This window comes from Perna viridis, chromosome 2 (assembly GCF_037379345.1).
Source record: "Perna viridis isolate PV_CMFRI_1.1 ecotype Kerala chromosome 2, ASM3737934v1, whole genome shotgun sequence".
Taxonomy (NCBI): domain Eukaryota; kingdom Metazoa; phylum Mollusca; class Bivalvia; order Mytilida; family Mytilidae; genus Perna; species Perna viridis.
The window spans coordinates 66,415,482-66,432,139 of NC_142446.1; the positions used below are offsets into that span (position 1 = coordinate 66,415,482).

A 16,658-nucleotide genomic window follows, 5' to 3' on the forward strand; every position below is an offset into this window, starting at 1 on the left:
CAAACTTATTTCACATGATTTTCACATGAATTTCACCAGAATTGAGCAAATAAACTTTGCAACAGAGTTCACCTGAAATTCAGGTGAATTGAGCCTTCACATGAAGTTCATGCCCGTGTACAACAGGGATAATGAGAGCTTCATACAATTATACGACTTCAAACAAGAAATCTGTATGCAATGCCTCACTAGTGATACCCTTGCTTTCAACCACAATATAAGGAAAAAAAACAAAGTTGTTGTCAAATTTCTGAAAATAGATCCTACCATAAGGCATACCTACAGAGAGAATGCACTAAAATTTTTCAAGCCGCTGTGATGAGTAGATGCAGAGAAAACTGACAGAAAAAAAAATATTGGAAACATGTACACACAGACACAACAGTAAAACAGTATTTTCATATTATTTGCAATCATATAAAAACTTCTGCTTGATTTATATTGTGTATATTTAGAAACTGAAGCCACTTTTATTGATGGATAAAAATATCACATCAGTTCTGGGCACAATGCATTAAGGAACATTTCAGAATCTTTCATACAGTATCTGAGAAAAAAATGTTTAAAATGATGCAGTGTTCTAGGATTACCATTTCCCATTACCTGTGGAAAATATTTTTTAGGGTTGGGAAAGTTTTAAAACAGATGCTAACTGGGAAGGTAAAAGTTGCCTGTAGTTTATTTTCTTTTGAACTAAAATTACTCCTATTTATCACATATAGATCCCAAATTCTTTTTCAAGAAAGTTTCACTGACAAATTTGTGTGTTTTTACTCATGATTCAACAATGTGACTTTTTTTCATTAACATTATTTTGGTGCTTGTATTAAAGCATCTGAACAATAACAATCATTATCATTATAATATGAAATCATAAATAGAATACAACAACCCGGATTCATATTTTCACGTATATTTTACGATCAAAAAGGTTGCATTTAGTTTATGTTAGTATGAACACTTGTCTTTTTGGAAATACTTGAACAATATTCTACTTTAAGTACTTAAATTTGTATGCTTTTCTGGGAAGTTTTTTTTACTCTGGAATCAGTGACAGAATATGAAGGTCTTGGTACCGGAAGTGACTCATATTTTATAATAAAACTACATTGAGTGGGAAAATTCAAATGATTTGAAATGAACCAGAAGACAGATAAACTTTGAGTGTTTATTCAGTTTGTTCATGTATTAAATGAAATAAAAACATAACATTATGCATCAAAACTATGGTTTATATCACCTCTTAATAAAAAAAAATTCAAAAAGGGCAAAGACTGCAACATGGGTAAGCAAGTTTTTATGAAAATATCTCAAAGGTAAGATAACAGCACGTTGAACCCTTCTGGCCCCTACTGATTTTTTAGATATTTGCCCAAACACTGCTGTTTGACTCCACTGTATATATTTCGATATAGTATCCATGTTTGTAGACAGATAAAAAAATCCCAATATCAGTTCTGGGCAGGATACACTAAGAAACATTCGTATCACATTTGGTTTAAATTGGTAAAGTAGTTTCAGAGAATTTTTTTTGAAAATAACACAAAAATAGCAAAAAATCACAAAAAGGCAAAACATGGGACAACATAATTTCATGAAAATTTGGTCATGGATAGATGTCATCTTGCTGAACACTTTAAATCCCATAGCCAGCACTCCACAGTTTAGTTTAGTTTCGCACTTTTGGCTAGGGATGAAAAATGACATAAATGGAAAGCGGTGGTTGCTATAGTGATTAAAAATGAAGAATCTATTGTTGATAAAACATTTTCTGAAAAAAGGGGGATTTTTAAAAGTATTTTGCAATGTTTTATATATTTTCAATGTTGAAGAGGCTTTTTTTCAATGACAATTTGACTTCATTGTGAAAGTGAAAGTAAGTCAATTTTTTACCATGCTAAATTTAATAAGTGGATTACAAAGTGAAATAGCTCAAAATCTAACTGGCGATGCCCATATGAAGAAGGGGTTTTTGAAGGGAAAAGTTTGAACAGTTTCAGGGATTGAAATAAAAATTTCAGATATTTTGCGGGAAATTTGATATTTTTAAACCTGATTTTATGATTTTTTTGGCAAATTTTCGCATATTTTTGCATGGTTTCTATGGTAACTCTATATGCTGTGAGTATTTTTTTTCCAGAAAATTTTTACTGCATCCTGAAGGCCTTGGCTTGAGCTATTTCTAGATATATAGATTTACAGATGCTTGACAATTTTTTAAAGTGATAAATGTTACAAAGCATCAGATTACAAGACCAAAATTAGGCAGTTCTACAATACTGTGGAGTGCTGGCATATCAGAATTTGTTTAAACCTAATGTTTTTTTTTTGTTTTTTGTTTAAATATTTGCAAACATACAGTCTATTCTAAGTAACAGAGGTCATGTTTGTTAACAGACCAAAAAGCCCCACATAAGTTCCGAGTAGGATCGCCTAAAGAACATGCATACCAATTTAAACATCAAACTATTCTTTAACAACTTTACCTGTTTACAGTCTGAAGGAGCAGACGATAATTTAAATGCATCACCACTATTTCCTGCCAAGGTGAAGGTCACCTTGTCTGACCCATCAGGATCAAAGGTCACTATAGTTCCTATAACATCATCAATCTGTGTACTTTCAGGAATTCCCATACTAGTATTTGTGATCTTCTCAGACAGTTTAAGACTTATTTCAGCTGGTCTCTCATTCTCATCAGTGACCTGAACTGTGAAATTTTTAGCTGTCTGAAAATAAAATGCAAAGTAAAACAAAAGTGCACCTTCATCCATTTCATAATAGATATATCATTTTCCTTGCAAATAAAAAATTGTTTTGCACCCAGAAAACATTTAAGTATACACAAATATACACTATACACAAACTGTATAATTCTTATGTCAGAAAACAAATGCAAGTTTTGTGTCAGGAACTTTTTTTTTTAATTTAGAGCCTAAATTGCTCACCTGGTTTCATAACCATTATTCAAAATTTGTAAGAGTAGCCATGTTTTATCTTGGATTAAATTTCCTAACGCTCATACCAAAGGAACAATCATATCAATTTTCATTGAATTTTGTCTAGAAGTTTCTGAGAAGAAAAGAAATAACACTAAAACTAGCAAAAATAGATTAAACAAGGGCAGTAACTCCAACAAGGCACAACAGATTATCAAGAAAATCAATGATAGATCTCATCATGCTTAATACTTTTACCCTGTGAGAATTTGGCTAAATCTAACGATTTTTTAGATATATGTGAAAAACTTTTGTCTGATCCCTATGTTTTATTTTTAGTAAGGGCCATCATGTTTTTGACATATAAAAAATACCCATACCAGTTCTGTGCAGAATACCCTACGGAACATTCATAACAAGTTTGGTTCAAACTGGTCAAGTAGTGTAAGAGGAGAAGAGTTTTGAAAAATGGTAAATGACGACAAACACCAAATTATGGCAATAGCATACATGGCCCTTTGGAAAGTCAATAAGTGTCTGTTTTATCAATTTAAAGGTGTGATTTGACCCTTAAAGTATTTTGAGAAGCAATGGGACCATTCTAGAGAGCTAGAATTTCAAGCAACAGTCGTTCATTTACTCCAGTGGCCCTTACAGGCTTGAAACAGAGCTCTAATTGTCCTTATGGTAGATTCATCAAAGTTTATTTGAAAATATTTATACCCAAAAGAATTTGTAATACAACTATTTCTAATAAGAACAAAGATTAAGCAGGATGCAGATGCCAGGAAACATAAATGGCTTAAGATTGTTCTGTAGCATGCTGTTTGGAAAAGATTGTTTGAACTTTTTAATGCAGATATATAGTTTTCTTATAGGAAAGTCTTGCATATTCCCAAATTGTCAAGACTTGGTGTATTATTAACCTAGATATCCACTGATAAACTTACAGACATTGGAGGAAATCCATCATCTGTAACAGTCACTTCAAACATTAATGCTGGATTAGATTCAAAATCTATAGCTCCACTGACAACTAAGGAGCTTCCAGACACTGAGAAATATTCTCCTTTAGATATGGAATATGACAAAAGCTGTCCAGCATCTGGGTCTGTAGCTGTAAGAGTCCCTACAACTGTACCTAAGGCTGCATTCTCTACTACACTTTCAGCTGAAATAAAACATATACCAATTAGAATTCATTTGGACTGAATGGAACAGTTGATAGATCTAATTTTAATCAGATTGACTACATCTTCTAATATTATATTGAAGAATATAATATTCATGACTTCAAGAGTCAAAAGGTTTCTATCAAATCAATGGTCCACTTCAGGAAAATCAAACATTCCAGGGAAGTGTCAATGAAAAGGGTTGAAGGTCTAGGACCACGGTATATGAAAAGTCTGAGGTCCTAGGTCAGAAATTGAAGGTCTTGGCCCTCAAACCCAAACTTATGACTGAGTAGGTTCAGTTTATAGGCTATTTACAGACAGAACTGCTACTGTGAATAGCATGTTTTCTAGACTGACAAAGTTAAGTTAAACCACAAACTATCAAACCACACTTACCAGACAACTGAAGATCTACAGGTGGGTCATTAACATCAGAGACATCTATGGTGAAACTAACATCTTTACTCAATGGAGGTAATCCACTGTCCTGTACTGTAACAACAATTGTGTAGGATGGTACTTTTTCATAGTCAAACTCTGCTTTGTCCACCTTGAAGAAAAAAAAAACACAAAAAATTAAAATTAATGTTCTTACAAAATATGTCTCCTCCGTTGACAAGCATGATTCCACACCAGTAAAAAATCACATGATAGACCTACACATTGCTATTGGCTAAAAATATTAAACTGAGAAGCAAAAAGTCAGAAAACAATGAAAACTCAAATGGTGCTTTCAACAAACATTAAAAAAATATGCTTTGAGATGGTGCACATACATTAATAATAAAACAATTTAAAAAGTCTCTCTTGAAGACATTAGATTTAAGAAGTAACTTTTTATGGGGATGGAGGGACTAAAATAAAATCCTGGTTTGTAATTCTCTTTTTATTTTAGTCTAGACTCTTCATTTTTCATCTTTTAAATCCCTTAGTAACTATTTGCTAATCCAAAATTAACTACACTACAAATCTGATCCAACGTCATTTACTTCAAAGGAGAAGAGACATTAAGGACTCCTTTTGGACAAAAATATAACTACAAGTAATAGAAGCACTAATTGTGAATTTGGATATTTGATTCTATAAAGAATTCTTTTCATTTTGTACTTATCTAGTCATGTTTGGGTCATATTTCTGGCAAGAATCTGTGTCCACACCAAAACAAAAAAACATAAAAAAACAACTTCATCTTCATACCATATACATTCATTATTGCAGTCTACCATAATTGAAAATATAAAATTGTTTCTTGGGTGTGAAAATAGTGGTGTAAATGTGTCCACAAAAGCAATATAATTTACCATTCTCATTTTTTTTTTTATGCAAAATGACGTATCATTGTGCAATATAAGTGGCCGAAGAACTTAAACTGGACCAAGGGATGTCCCCACACTCCATTATAACACAACTACGACATAATGTTTGGTTGTCAAAATTCATTTATGAAAGATTGTTGTGTCTGAGAGACACATTTGATGCCCCCACATGTATTTTCTGACATATATAAAAGTCAATTTATACATAAAAGCTTTAATTCTTTAGAATGGCGACAATATCATAATCAGACAAAATGACCAAGTCCAACTATCCATAAAAATGTCAAATATTGATAAAAATGAAAACCCTCATAATATACACATCTTTAATCCTTCCAAGGGTAAAACAATATGCACCCCAACTGAACATTGTGGAGGCATAAAAATGAGATATAAGACATTTAGTCAAACTATGAAAACGCTTATTTTTTTTACAATAATTCCAGAATACTAAAGGTAATTAACCTTATTCAATAAAAACCTTCCTTTTGTAATTCGATTAAAACTTTACTTTTTTGGTATGAAACCTGGTGGTAAAATTTCATGACGATTCATACATTTTTACTGAAGTTATTGCCAATAAACAAGGAAAGTGTTTATTTTTTAGCCTCTAAACCTTTTACAGTAAGATCATAAAACCAATATCCACCCCAGACTGATCTTTGTGGTATGGAACCTTGTGGCACATTTCATAGCAATCCATACACTTATATTTAAGTTCCTATAGTAACATTTCATAAAATGCTTGTTTTTAGTTCCTTATTGAACCTTTACTCCTACTGGAGTTGCACCATGTCCAAAAATATCAATACCAACTTGCTCTTGTGGAATGAAACATTGCTGTAAAATTTTGTCAGGATATATACTGACAAATATTCAAGTTTTAGCATGATAACCATGTGTCTACTGACAACAACAAAGACAACAAAAACAACATACCATCAAAGACTGTCAAAATTCTGCAGTCATACAGAAATGTAAGTCTTTCCATGAAGCTGCTTTAGCTGTCATTTTGATAAATTTTTGTTCCTGTTGAAATATGCCTTAACTCTGAATTATTTCTACCAATTTGTACTTTCCCTGTAAATTTCCTTTCATATCCAAAAATAAAATGCATTAAATACATGAAATAGGTGTCGATACAAGACAAAAAGTCAACCTAGATAAAATTTGTATGTATGTAACTTCAGGTGACCTTAATCTGTGCATGTGCCCATCCACCCCAACTACACACTGAAGCATGAAGTTTAGAACAAAAAACTCATACTAAGACTACCTCAGAAACTGTTTCTGTGCATGGAAGGCATGAATGATGCCCCCACACATGTGAATAATACAATGTCACTTATCAAAAATAGGACATATATAGGAATGAAGTAATATCTGAAGATAAAAAAAATGCCATGCAACCTATGGAATATTTAAGTCTAAATATCCGTAATTTTTTAAATATCTTAAGGCTTGCCTGTGTAGTTTTATACAGTTAATGTACTAATGTTTGTAGTTGCTTTATTTTCACTGATTCTGTAAAGTCAACATATTTGTGGGTATCAATTTTTTGTGGTTTCAAAAAATGATTAGTGCTATATAGTGTTGAAAGTAAATTTAGCTGGCATTTTTTTTCTTTCTTTTGTGTTCACAGTAAAGATTATGACTTTTACAGTGCTAGAAATAAAAAAAAATCACTTATTTCAATCTGTTTCCTTAGTGAACTTTACTTTACCAAGAGTTGTCCGCTTTCTGATATTTTAAATCTGCCATCAGCACTGTCTTTAAGTGTAAATGTAAATGTCTGTATCTGATCAATCTGATTATCTGGGTCCTCAGCTGTCAGAGTTCCAATTACAACACCAGTCTTTGCATTCTCAGGCACCTAGGAAAGTGCAAATATCTTGTTATTTTATAAAAAACAAAATATTTCAAATTTAAGGACTATTTTTGATCAAGTTATGACTAATAACATATAACCACACTTGCAATTATAATTGCATAGAAATGATGAAGATGATGTGCTGAAAACCTGGATGAAGAGACAATACAGTTAAAGCTATATACCTTATGATACACCCTGGCAAAAACCTGAGAAATCTATTTCAATAGTATGAACAGATACACAAGTTTAGGTACATGTTAACAATGTATAGCCCATAGCCTCACCTCTACCCTAAGAATGAAATGTAAACAATAATTTTAAACCTTACTCTTAGTGAACCATTTACCAGTATTTACCTTATTCTTGGTCAATCTGACTTCAGATGGAGGCTCATTCACATCAGTCACAGCCACTGTGAACACTTTATCATACGATAGTGGCATAGGTTCTCCATTATCTGTAACCCTAATTGTTATCTCATGTGTACTTTTGGTCTCGTAATCTAATTCTGCAGCAGATGTCACCTAAAGAAAATATATCACAAAGAAAATATATCACAAAGAAATATGACGAAGTATTAAGAGAATGAGTAATTAGTAGTTTCAAAAAAAATTTGATGTTTACATGTCTAAAAACAGATTTACAATGGCAACCAAGACTTCACTGTGTACTTTATATGGATTACCACAGGTGGACAGACAGAGAACTATTAACCTCCCATTTTTCAAGCAAGGGCTATAAAAAAAAACAATAAAAAAGAACTAAACGAAACAAAATGGAAATTTTTATTCTGATACAAGTTTTACTAGTGTAAGCTCTTCTTATGACTTATTAAGCTAGTAGTTACATACATCAGTCTAATAATGAATAATTTCAGTTTAATTTACAGTAATAATTTTCTGACATTCTTGACCACAATCAAGAGGCTCAACATTTAAATAAAAAGGAGTATTTTTGCACATCGACTTAAATTTCATGCAAAGCATATTATTAATTGAGGTATTATTTACAACAGAACTTTTGTAATTTTTGTTTTGTAAGCAGATTGGGATTATCAGTCTCAACTTATGAACTTGGTCCATACTGGTCAAACTGCAGTTCACATACAAAGCTGAATCTTTTATACACATTAACTTTATACTGTTCTTCAACACTAGTGATCATATCTGGGTTATTCACTCTTTCATCATGAACTCATGGATCGTTATGGTGTATCCATCAGCATCATGAAAACTGATTTACTCAACGGGTCATAGTTTTCCTTTCCTCGTTTGTCTACCCTGGACTTGACTTTTTATGAGCAACTCGGTGGGTGTTTCTAGAAAAGCAGAGGACGCTTACCCTACCGGTGCACCTGGTCCATGCTCCCAGTTTTTAGTGGAGTCCGAGTTGCTCATTTACTTTTGTTACTTTGTATGTATGATTTTAGTTACTTTACGTTCTTTGTTGTGTATGTCTGTTTTCCATGTCTGGTCTTTGTCCCTGGATAACATTCTTTTGATTACCGCTATAACCTTGGTTCCCTTGATTACTCTTCCAATTAATTATCCTAATATTAAAATTTTAAAGCACTTTGAAATTAAAAGCAAACATGGGACATCCTGCAATCAAGGCTAGGCATCACAAAGGCATTTTCTAACAGCTGTGGACTGAGAAGAAAAAGTGGGGTCTAGGATTTGAAGTTTAAGGGGCAAACAAAACAAGAGAAAGCCATTCTTGATTATTACCAGTACTAAATGAAAGTATTAATGTTTGCAAATACTTTACTAACTTTATGTGTTATGAAAATCGTTTTGTGTATTGCTATTCTCAATTGTCTAATGTTTCAACCTATGCCTTGCCAATTTTAGGGAGGGCCCATACTGGCCAGATGCTCATCTAAATCTGCTCCAGCATTCAAAGTTAATTCAATTCAATTTAAATTTTAAATAATTCAAATGTAAACATCAGATTTCTTTCATTTGAAGATTTAAGTTAAATTCAAGAGTTTTTTTTATGAAACTGGGTCCTGATCCTTGTCTTATTAATATTGACATTAAGAAACTGTGCCCTGAATTTTGTCATATTCAAACTGACATTTAGAAACTGGGCCATGAGCCTTGTCATATTTATACTGACCATAAGAAACTGTGTCCAGAGACTTTTCTTATTCAAACTGACATTTAGAAATTGGGCCCTCAGCCTAGTCATATGTACACTGACCTTAAAAAAATTGGCCCTGAGCCTTGCTAAATCTATACTGACCTTTAGAAACTAGGTCCAGAGCTTTGTTTTATCTCTACAAACCTTTAGAAACTGAGCCCTGAGCCTTGTCATATTTATGCTGACCTTTGGAAACCGGACCAGGAGCTTGGTTATATCCATACTGACCTTTAGAAAGTGGGCCCAGAGCATTGTTATATCCATACTGACCTTTAGAAAGTGGGCCCAGAGCATTGTTATATCTATACTGACCTTTAGAAAGTGGGCCCAGAGCATTGTTATATCCATACTGACCTTTAGAAAGTGGGCCCAGAGCATTGTTATATCTATACTGACATTTAGAAAGTGGGCCCAGAGCATTGTTATATCTATACTGACCTTTAGAAAGTGGGCCCAGAGCATTGTTATATCCATACTGACCTTTAGAAAGTGGGCCCAGAGCATTGTTATATCTATACTGACCTTAAGAACTTAGACCAAGAGCTTTGTTACTAACCTTTAGTCTATCATGAGCAATATAGAAAAATTTGGAACCAGTCTGTATGGAATAGCTGTAGATCTGATCCATGTCAACATCAACAGCAGATAGTGTACCAAGTTCTACATCTACAGAATTCTCAGGAACACTCAAAGAACCATCATACTGTATATCCTAAAAACCAAGACAAACTAATAAACACCTGCAATCACATGATACAGCTTTACCTCCTCCTTTTTTTGTGGTGTTTCAAGTTTTTGGGAACAACAGAAGCTGATCTTTAATGATGAACATCAAAATGAATCATACTGTGAAAGTACTCTTGTTCGAGGATTACCAGTATTTCGTGGTTTTCATGAAAAGGGGATTTCAATTGATGTGTGTACTGAAAACCTCAAAACCACGAATTCAAGGATCCATGAACTTATATTTCTTCCCTAATCCATGAAAACTTTTTAAAAAAATTGGACAAAAAAAAAAAAAAATGAAAAGAAAGCATATATAAATAAAATTCCACTTGTCAGGAGATTTAAATCTCCTTATCAACTGTCCATTTACTAAGCTTAGGAGATTTAAAAAATCGTCTTTATACACACTGTTAATATCTTCTAGAAAAAAAAAGGACAATGGGAGACAAATATCACTAGATGTATATGCCTCACTAACTCCTTTCAACGTTTCCATTACTTTACATTGAAATACAGTGGATTCCGCTTAATTGCATAGCCTATTTGCCAGTAAAAATTATGCAAATAACCGGGCTATTCTTATAACCGAAATTACGATTTTACCGGAAATGTGAGTTCAGGTAAGACGACGATACTGTGGATCAACCAGGGATATCACTGTTCAACATTTCTGATCTGGTATTTAATTGTTATAGACCTTCTCATTGTATGTGTCATTGACCTCGATATATTCCTATGAAGTGTGGATAGTATGGGGCACCTTAGGGTAGTTGAATTTCATTAGACATTGTACTGAATGAATGAGGACTTTTAATTTTCAGTTGATATTTATGCCTAGTAACCCAAGCTCACTAAAAACTGTTAAGCTCATTAAAGAAAATTAAATTTACATTGATAATCATTTGTAGTCGGAAGAATTTAAATAGGGACAAAAAATACCCCAAGCCGCATCATTAGGTGATGTTTGGCATGTCGTCAGAAGTCATCGTTTACCTAGGTGCTTGTTTATTTTAATGTAATTAGAAATCATTTAAATTGTCTTTTATGTCCATTATGTTTTTAATCCATTATTAACACCTCTTGATTGATGATAATCTAGTTTTTACAACAATAAATATGATATTTATGACCCAAAGGCTTAAAATAGAATTTGGGTAAACCTGTCTTTACCTGGATGAGGCAAAATTCTCTTAATAAACCGAAATGCACCTGCAAGGCCTATGCAAATAAGCGATTTTTTCCCTAATAGAATAATAGGAAATGGTTATGTGCAGGAGTAAATTATGCTAATAACCGAAATATGCAATAAAGCGATATGCAATTAAGTGGAGTCGACTGTACTATAATCAGTCTGTAGAGCATAATTTGCAGTCAAAATTCGTACTAAAAAAAACATAAAAAATCAGTTAACACCTCTGAAAGACAAGCATCAAAATTGAAAACTTACAGTGGGAGGGTCATTGACATTTCCAATGGACAACACGACCTGTTTGTTGATTTTTATACCTTCACCATCAGCAGCATAAAATAGAAGGTCAACAGAAGATTCTGTCTCAAAATCAAAGACGACAGCACTTCGTACATCTGATGTACACCTTATTCCCTGAAATGGAAAATATTTCTTTGTTATACAAGATCATTATTGATTGTTGGGGTTTAATGCCCAAACAGGAATATTTCAGCTATATTCAGGCAATATACAAAATCAAGAATATCTAATAATACTATGATTATTCATCTTCACCAATAACAAGACAAGACCTATGGTTAAAAATACTTTTTACTGTTCAGTGTTTTAAAAATATGAATATAGAACATATCATTCATAAAGCTTATCAATGCAAAACAATTTACTATGATTTCATTATAATTTATTATCATATACTTATAGAAAATAAGTATCATTTCTTACTGTATAATAAAGCAAGTTTTAGGGCCAAAAATTTGATATTTTTCAAGATTGTCTAAGCGGGTTGATATCTAAATGTTTTTAAATGCCTTGGAATGATATTACATGGCTTTCCGTAAGTGATATTAAACCCCTTTCCGTAAACGCTCGGCAATTATCGTATTTGTTTACAATATGGCGTCTAACGACGAAGCAGACAAACAGCTGGGTATGATGGAAATAGAGATTGACAATACCATGGAATATATAGAGTGTATGAAGAATATTAATACAAAATGTATAATTGTGAGTGATATGAAAGTGCTATCGCGTTGGCCGGAAGAACATTCAGAACAACAACAAACTGAAGAAATTCCAGTTCCCGAACTGGATAAAATATTGGCTCGGTTCTTCAGATGTTGACCAGCAGCTTCTATCTACCTCCAAAGTAGCTGAACTGGATTATGCATTAAGAGATATTTCCAACTATGAGACATTAAATGTTAACCTGGTCCAGTAAGAAACTTCATTGATGCTACAGAAGTGAACAATGATAATATGAAAGACAAGATAGTAAATATGTTGGCTGGGGCACAGGTGACCGGAAATATAACAATTAACTTTTCAAGTTAAATTCATGACCAAAAAAAATATAAATAAACAATAAAAGTTTCAACATCAAATATCTGTTATTATCCCATTATTATTAAATTGTTGAAAAATAAATATTATGTTTTTTGGTGTTTTAAAAATGTATGATTTAATAGCCTTATTTTGCACTCCTATTGTGAAGCATATGATAAAAGAACATCACATAACATTTTTGATATGTATTATATGCCCTTGGTTGATATTGGTCCTCGAGCCTGCAGCTCTTGGGCCAATATCAAACCTTGGGATAATAATACATGTGATATCAAAAATCTCATGTGATAATCTGATAATATCATACACCATGATATTAACTTTGATAAACTGATGATAACATAACTTCATACGGTATGATACTTACTTTGATTATTTGAATATAACTTCATACTGCATGCCCGGTGCATGATATTTACTTTGGTTAATTGATTATAACTTTATGCATAAGGCAGGATATTAACTTTAATTAATTGATAACATAACCTAATACAGTATGATATTTACTTTGGTTAATTGAATATAACTTAATGTCAAACTGCATGATATTTACTTTGATTAACTGATTATAACTTAACGTGATACTTCATAATATTTACTTTGATTAATTGATTATAACTATATGCATAAGGCAGGATATTAGCATTGATTAACTGATGATAACATAACCTCGTGCGGCATGATACTTTGATTAATTGATCATTACTTTATGTCGTACAGTATGATATTTACTTTGATTTGAAGTCTAGCTGCTGCTGAAAAAAAACAAAATTCCAGCCCTTCCCCACCCTTTCGAGGAGGCTCTTGACTTCAGTCATTTTTTTTTAGAATGAGTTTGCAAACTTTTCATCCAATGAAAAAGGAGCAACTCATAGAGTATAATGGGAAACAAATTAAATTCTGATCTTTAAAGAAACAAAAATGTATTTCAACGTTACCTGACTAACAGGAATGCATTTCTGGTTATACAATTTGATTTTGGTAGAGGTTGCTGTAAAGGTCAAAGCATCTGAACCATCAGGGTCAAACGCCACCAATTGACCAATCAGTGTTTCTGTTACTTTGTTTTCGTCAATGATTGGTTTGTTTTCAGGATATGGGTAGGTCTTTCCAGAGATTGCCTCTAGTGCTAGGTTATATGGAGATTCATTCACATTGATAACATGAAGGACAAATTCAGCTGATGTCTAAAATAAACCAATAATTATAGTCATCATAAAAGACATGCAAAAAGAAATGCTGGAATAAAGAGGGTACATCCAAAAACTGCAAAGCATTTTTCAAACTATCTATTTTATTGCAATGATATCTTTTTGGTGAAAAATAAATGCTGGGCTCAAAGTCACATATAACAAAAAATCTACCTAACCATGAGTTACAGTGGTCTTAACCTCTGACCTACTGATATTAAAATCAATTGTTTTCCATGCCAATTAAGCTTCTACCTATACAAGTTTCATTCAAATTCCACTGCCATTAAAAGTTATGTGGCAATGAAACCAATCATGGATTAATAGAAGGACGGACAAAAGTTTTGGCTAAATACAAACCAACCTCCCTTTTTTAGGAAAATTGGGGGTCAAAAATGCTATATAAAGGCTAGTAGAAGTCAACCCCCCCCCCCATAAAATATATTACCCCAATTTCAGTTTTCAAAAATGTAACTAGTCCACCACAATCCAGAGTTACACTCAATATAAGAAGAATTTTTTATATTAAAGGTACAAACAAGAAATTCTTGAACAAAATAATAAACAACAAATAAACACACACACAAAATTTACTGCAAAACACGAAAGAACCAATCAAATACAGCAGTAAAAAACACAAGCAGTTATGGTTAAAGCCCCTTCAGCTCCCCCTCTTGTGATTGTAATAGATACATTAATATTGTGTTAATTTACCTTTTGGGGGTCAGCCCTACCATCAACAGCCTCCACTGAAATGGTATAACTGGACTTCACTTCGTAATCCAGAGTTCCACTGAGTGTAATTGTGTTATCGACCATAGTAAAAACCCCTTCAGCTCCTGTGATTGTGTAGATATAGACATCATCTGCATCTTGATCTTCAACCTGCAAGAGGAATGTGATCACAAGATTTAAACAAGCAAATTAAATTCGCCAGATATACAAAATGTGAAATGCCCAGAAATAATTTGTTGTATCTTCTAACTACTTTATATAAAATATGAAAGTGTATGCATTCAAACAATAAATCAATCCTTTATTTGAAGGTTGATTCTTCAGAAATATTTGGTTTTGTAATTTATTTCATTGCTTACAATCATAGTGGCAACTTTACTGCCAGTAGGCAAATCCTCGGGCAAGTTCTCCATTTTGATGGCAAGGTTGTAAGGTGAATCATTGACATCCTCAACATCAATAGTCAAAGTAAACTCCTTCTCCATTGGTGGTTTACCATTGTCTGTTACCATGACAACAACAACATGGTTGGTGGCAGACTCAAAATCAAGTAAACATTTGTCATTACCCATGCTTTTACAACCTTCTCCAACAGATTTTACCTGTGAAAACAAATACAAGTCTGTCTTCAGATGATATAAACCCAGACACTTGTTTAAGTTCATTATGGCTAACTGAATACCTGTCTAAACAGTGAACCAGTTCTAAAGTACATAAAGGGTTCAGATTAGGACAGTTAACACTGTACTTTCAAAAGAATGCATTTTTCAATGTATCCTATGTAAGAAGTGGACATGCAATAATGGCTTTTTTTCCAAACTATATATACCAACTGTATACCAAGTGTACCCAAAGTGATGACATTAGCTAATCAAAACACCTGTATACCAAGTGTACCCAAAGTGATGGCATAAGCTAACCAAAACACCTGTATACCAAGTGTACCCAAAATGATGGCATTAGCTAACCATATCTACTGTATACCAAGTGTACCCAAAGTGATGGCATAAGCTAACCATATCTACTGTATACCAAGTGTACCCAAAGTGATGACATTAGCTAAATATATCTACTGCATACCAAGTGTATCCCAAGTGATGACATTAGCTAACTATATCTACTGCATACCAAGTGTTTCCCAAGTGATGACATTAGCTAACCATATCTACTGTATACCAAGTGTACCCGAAGTGATGAAATTAGCTAAATATATCTACTGCATACCAAGTGTATCCCAAGTGATGACATTAGCTAACCATATCTACTGCATACCAAGTGTACCCAAAGTGATGACATTAGCTAACCATATCTACGGCATACCAAGTGTACCCAAAGTGATGACATTAGCTAACCATAACAACTGTATATCAAGTGTACCCAAAGTGATGACATTAGCTAACTATATCTACTGCATACCAAGTGTACCCAAAGTGATGAAATTAGCTAATCATATCAACAGTATACCAAGTGTACACAAAGTGATGACATTAGCTAACTATATCAACGGTATACCAAGTGTACCCAAAGTGATGACATTAGCTAATCTTAACAATGGTATACCATGTGTACCCAAAGTGATGACATAAGCTAACTTTATCTACTGCATACCAAGTGTACCCAAAGTGATGACATTAGCTAACTATATCTACTGTATACCAAGTGTACCCAAAGTGATGACATTAGCTAATCTTAACAATGGTATACCATGTGTACCCAAAGTGATGACATTAGCTAACCATAACAACTGTATACCAAGTGTACCCAAAGTGATGACATTAGCTAATCTTAACAACGGTATACCATGTGTACCCAAAGTGATGACATTAGCTAACTATATCAACGGTATACCAAGTGTACCCAAAGTGATGACATTAGCTAACTATATCTACTGTATACCAAGTGTACCCAAAGTGATGACATTAGCTAACTATATCAACGGTATACCAAGTGTACCCAAAGTGATGACATTAGCTAAATATATCTACTGTATACAAAGTGTACCCAAAGTGATGACATTAGCTAATCATAA

The 16,658-nt window shown here is 33.0% G+C and overlaps 1 protein-coding gene across 2 annotated transcripts in view; it reads right to left on the reverse strand.

Annotated features, from left to right (window-relative positions):
• Positions 1-16,658, reverse strand: part of LOC148626548 (protocadherin Fat 4-like) — a 110,250-nt gene that overhangs the window by 23,063 nt on the left and 70,529 nt on the right. For both annotated transcript variants that reach the window (XM_088570626.1, XM_088570625.1), the window contains exons 32-41: positions 14,989-15,231; positions 14,609-14,779; positions 13,643-13,891; positions 11,619-11,774; positions 10,002-10,157; positions 7,660-7,827; positions 7,154-7,303; positions 4,511-4,664; positions 3,890-4,110; positions 2,487-2,729 (exon numbers count right to left, since the gene is read on the reverse strand). In XM_088570626.1, the coding sequence (XP_088426752.1) occupies positions 2,487-2,729; positions 3,890-4,110; positions 4,511-4,664; positions 7,154-7,303; positions 7,660-7,827; positions 10,002-10,157; positions 11,619-11,774; positions 13,643-13,891; positions 14,609-14,779; positions 14,989-15,231 (1,911 nt within the window). The remainder of the gene's footprint in view (positions 1-2,486; positions 2,730-3,889; positions 4,111-4,510; positions 4,665-7,153; positions 7,304-7,659; positions 7,828-10,001; positions 10,158-11,618; positions 11,775-13,642; positions 13,892-14,608; positions 14,780-14,988; positions 15,232-16,658) is intronic.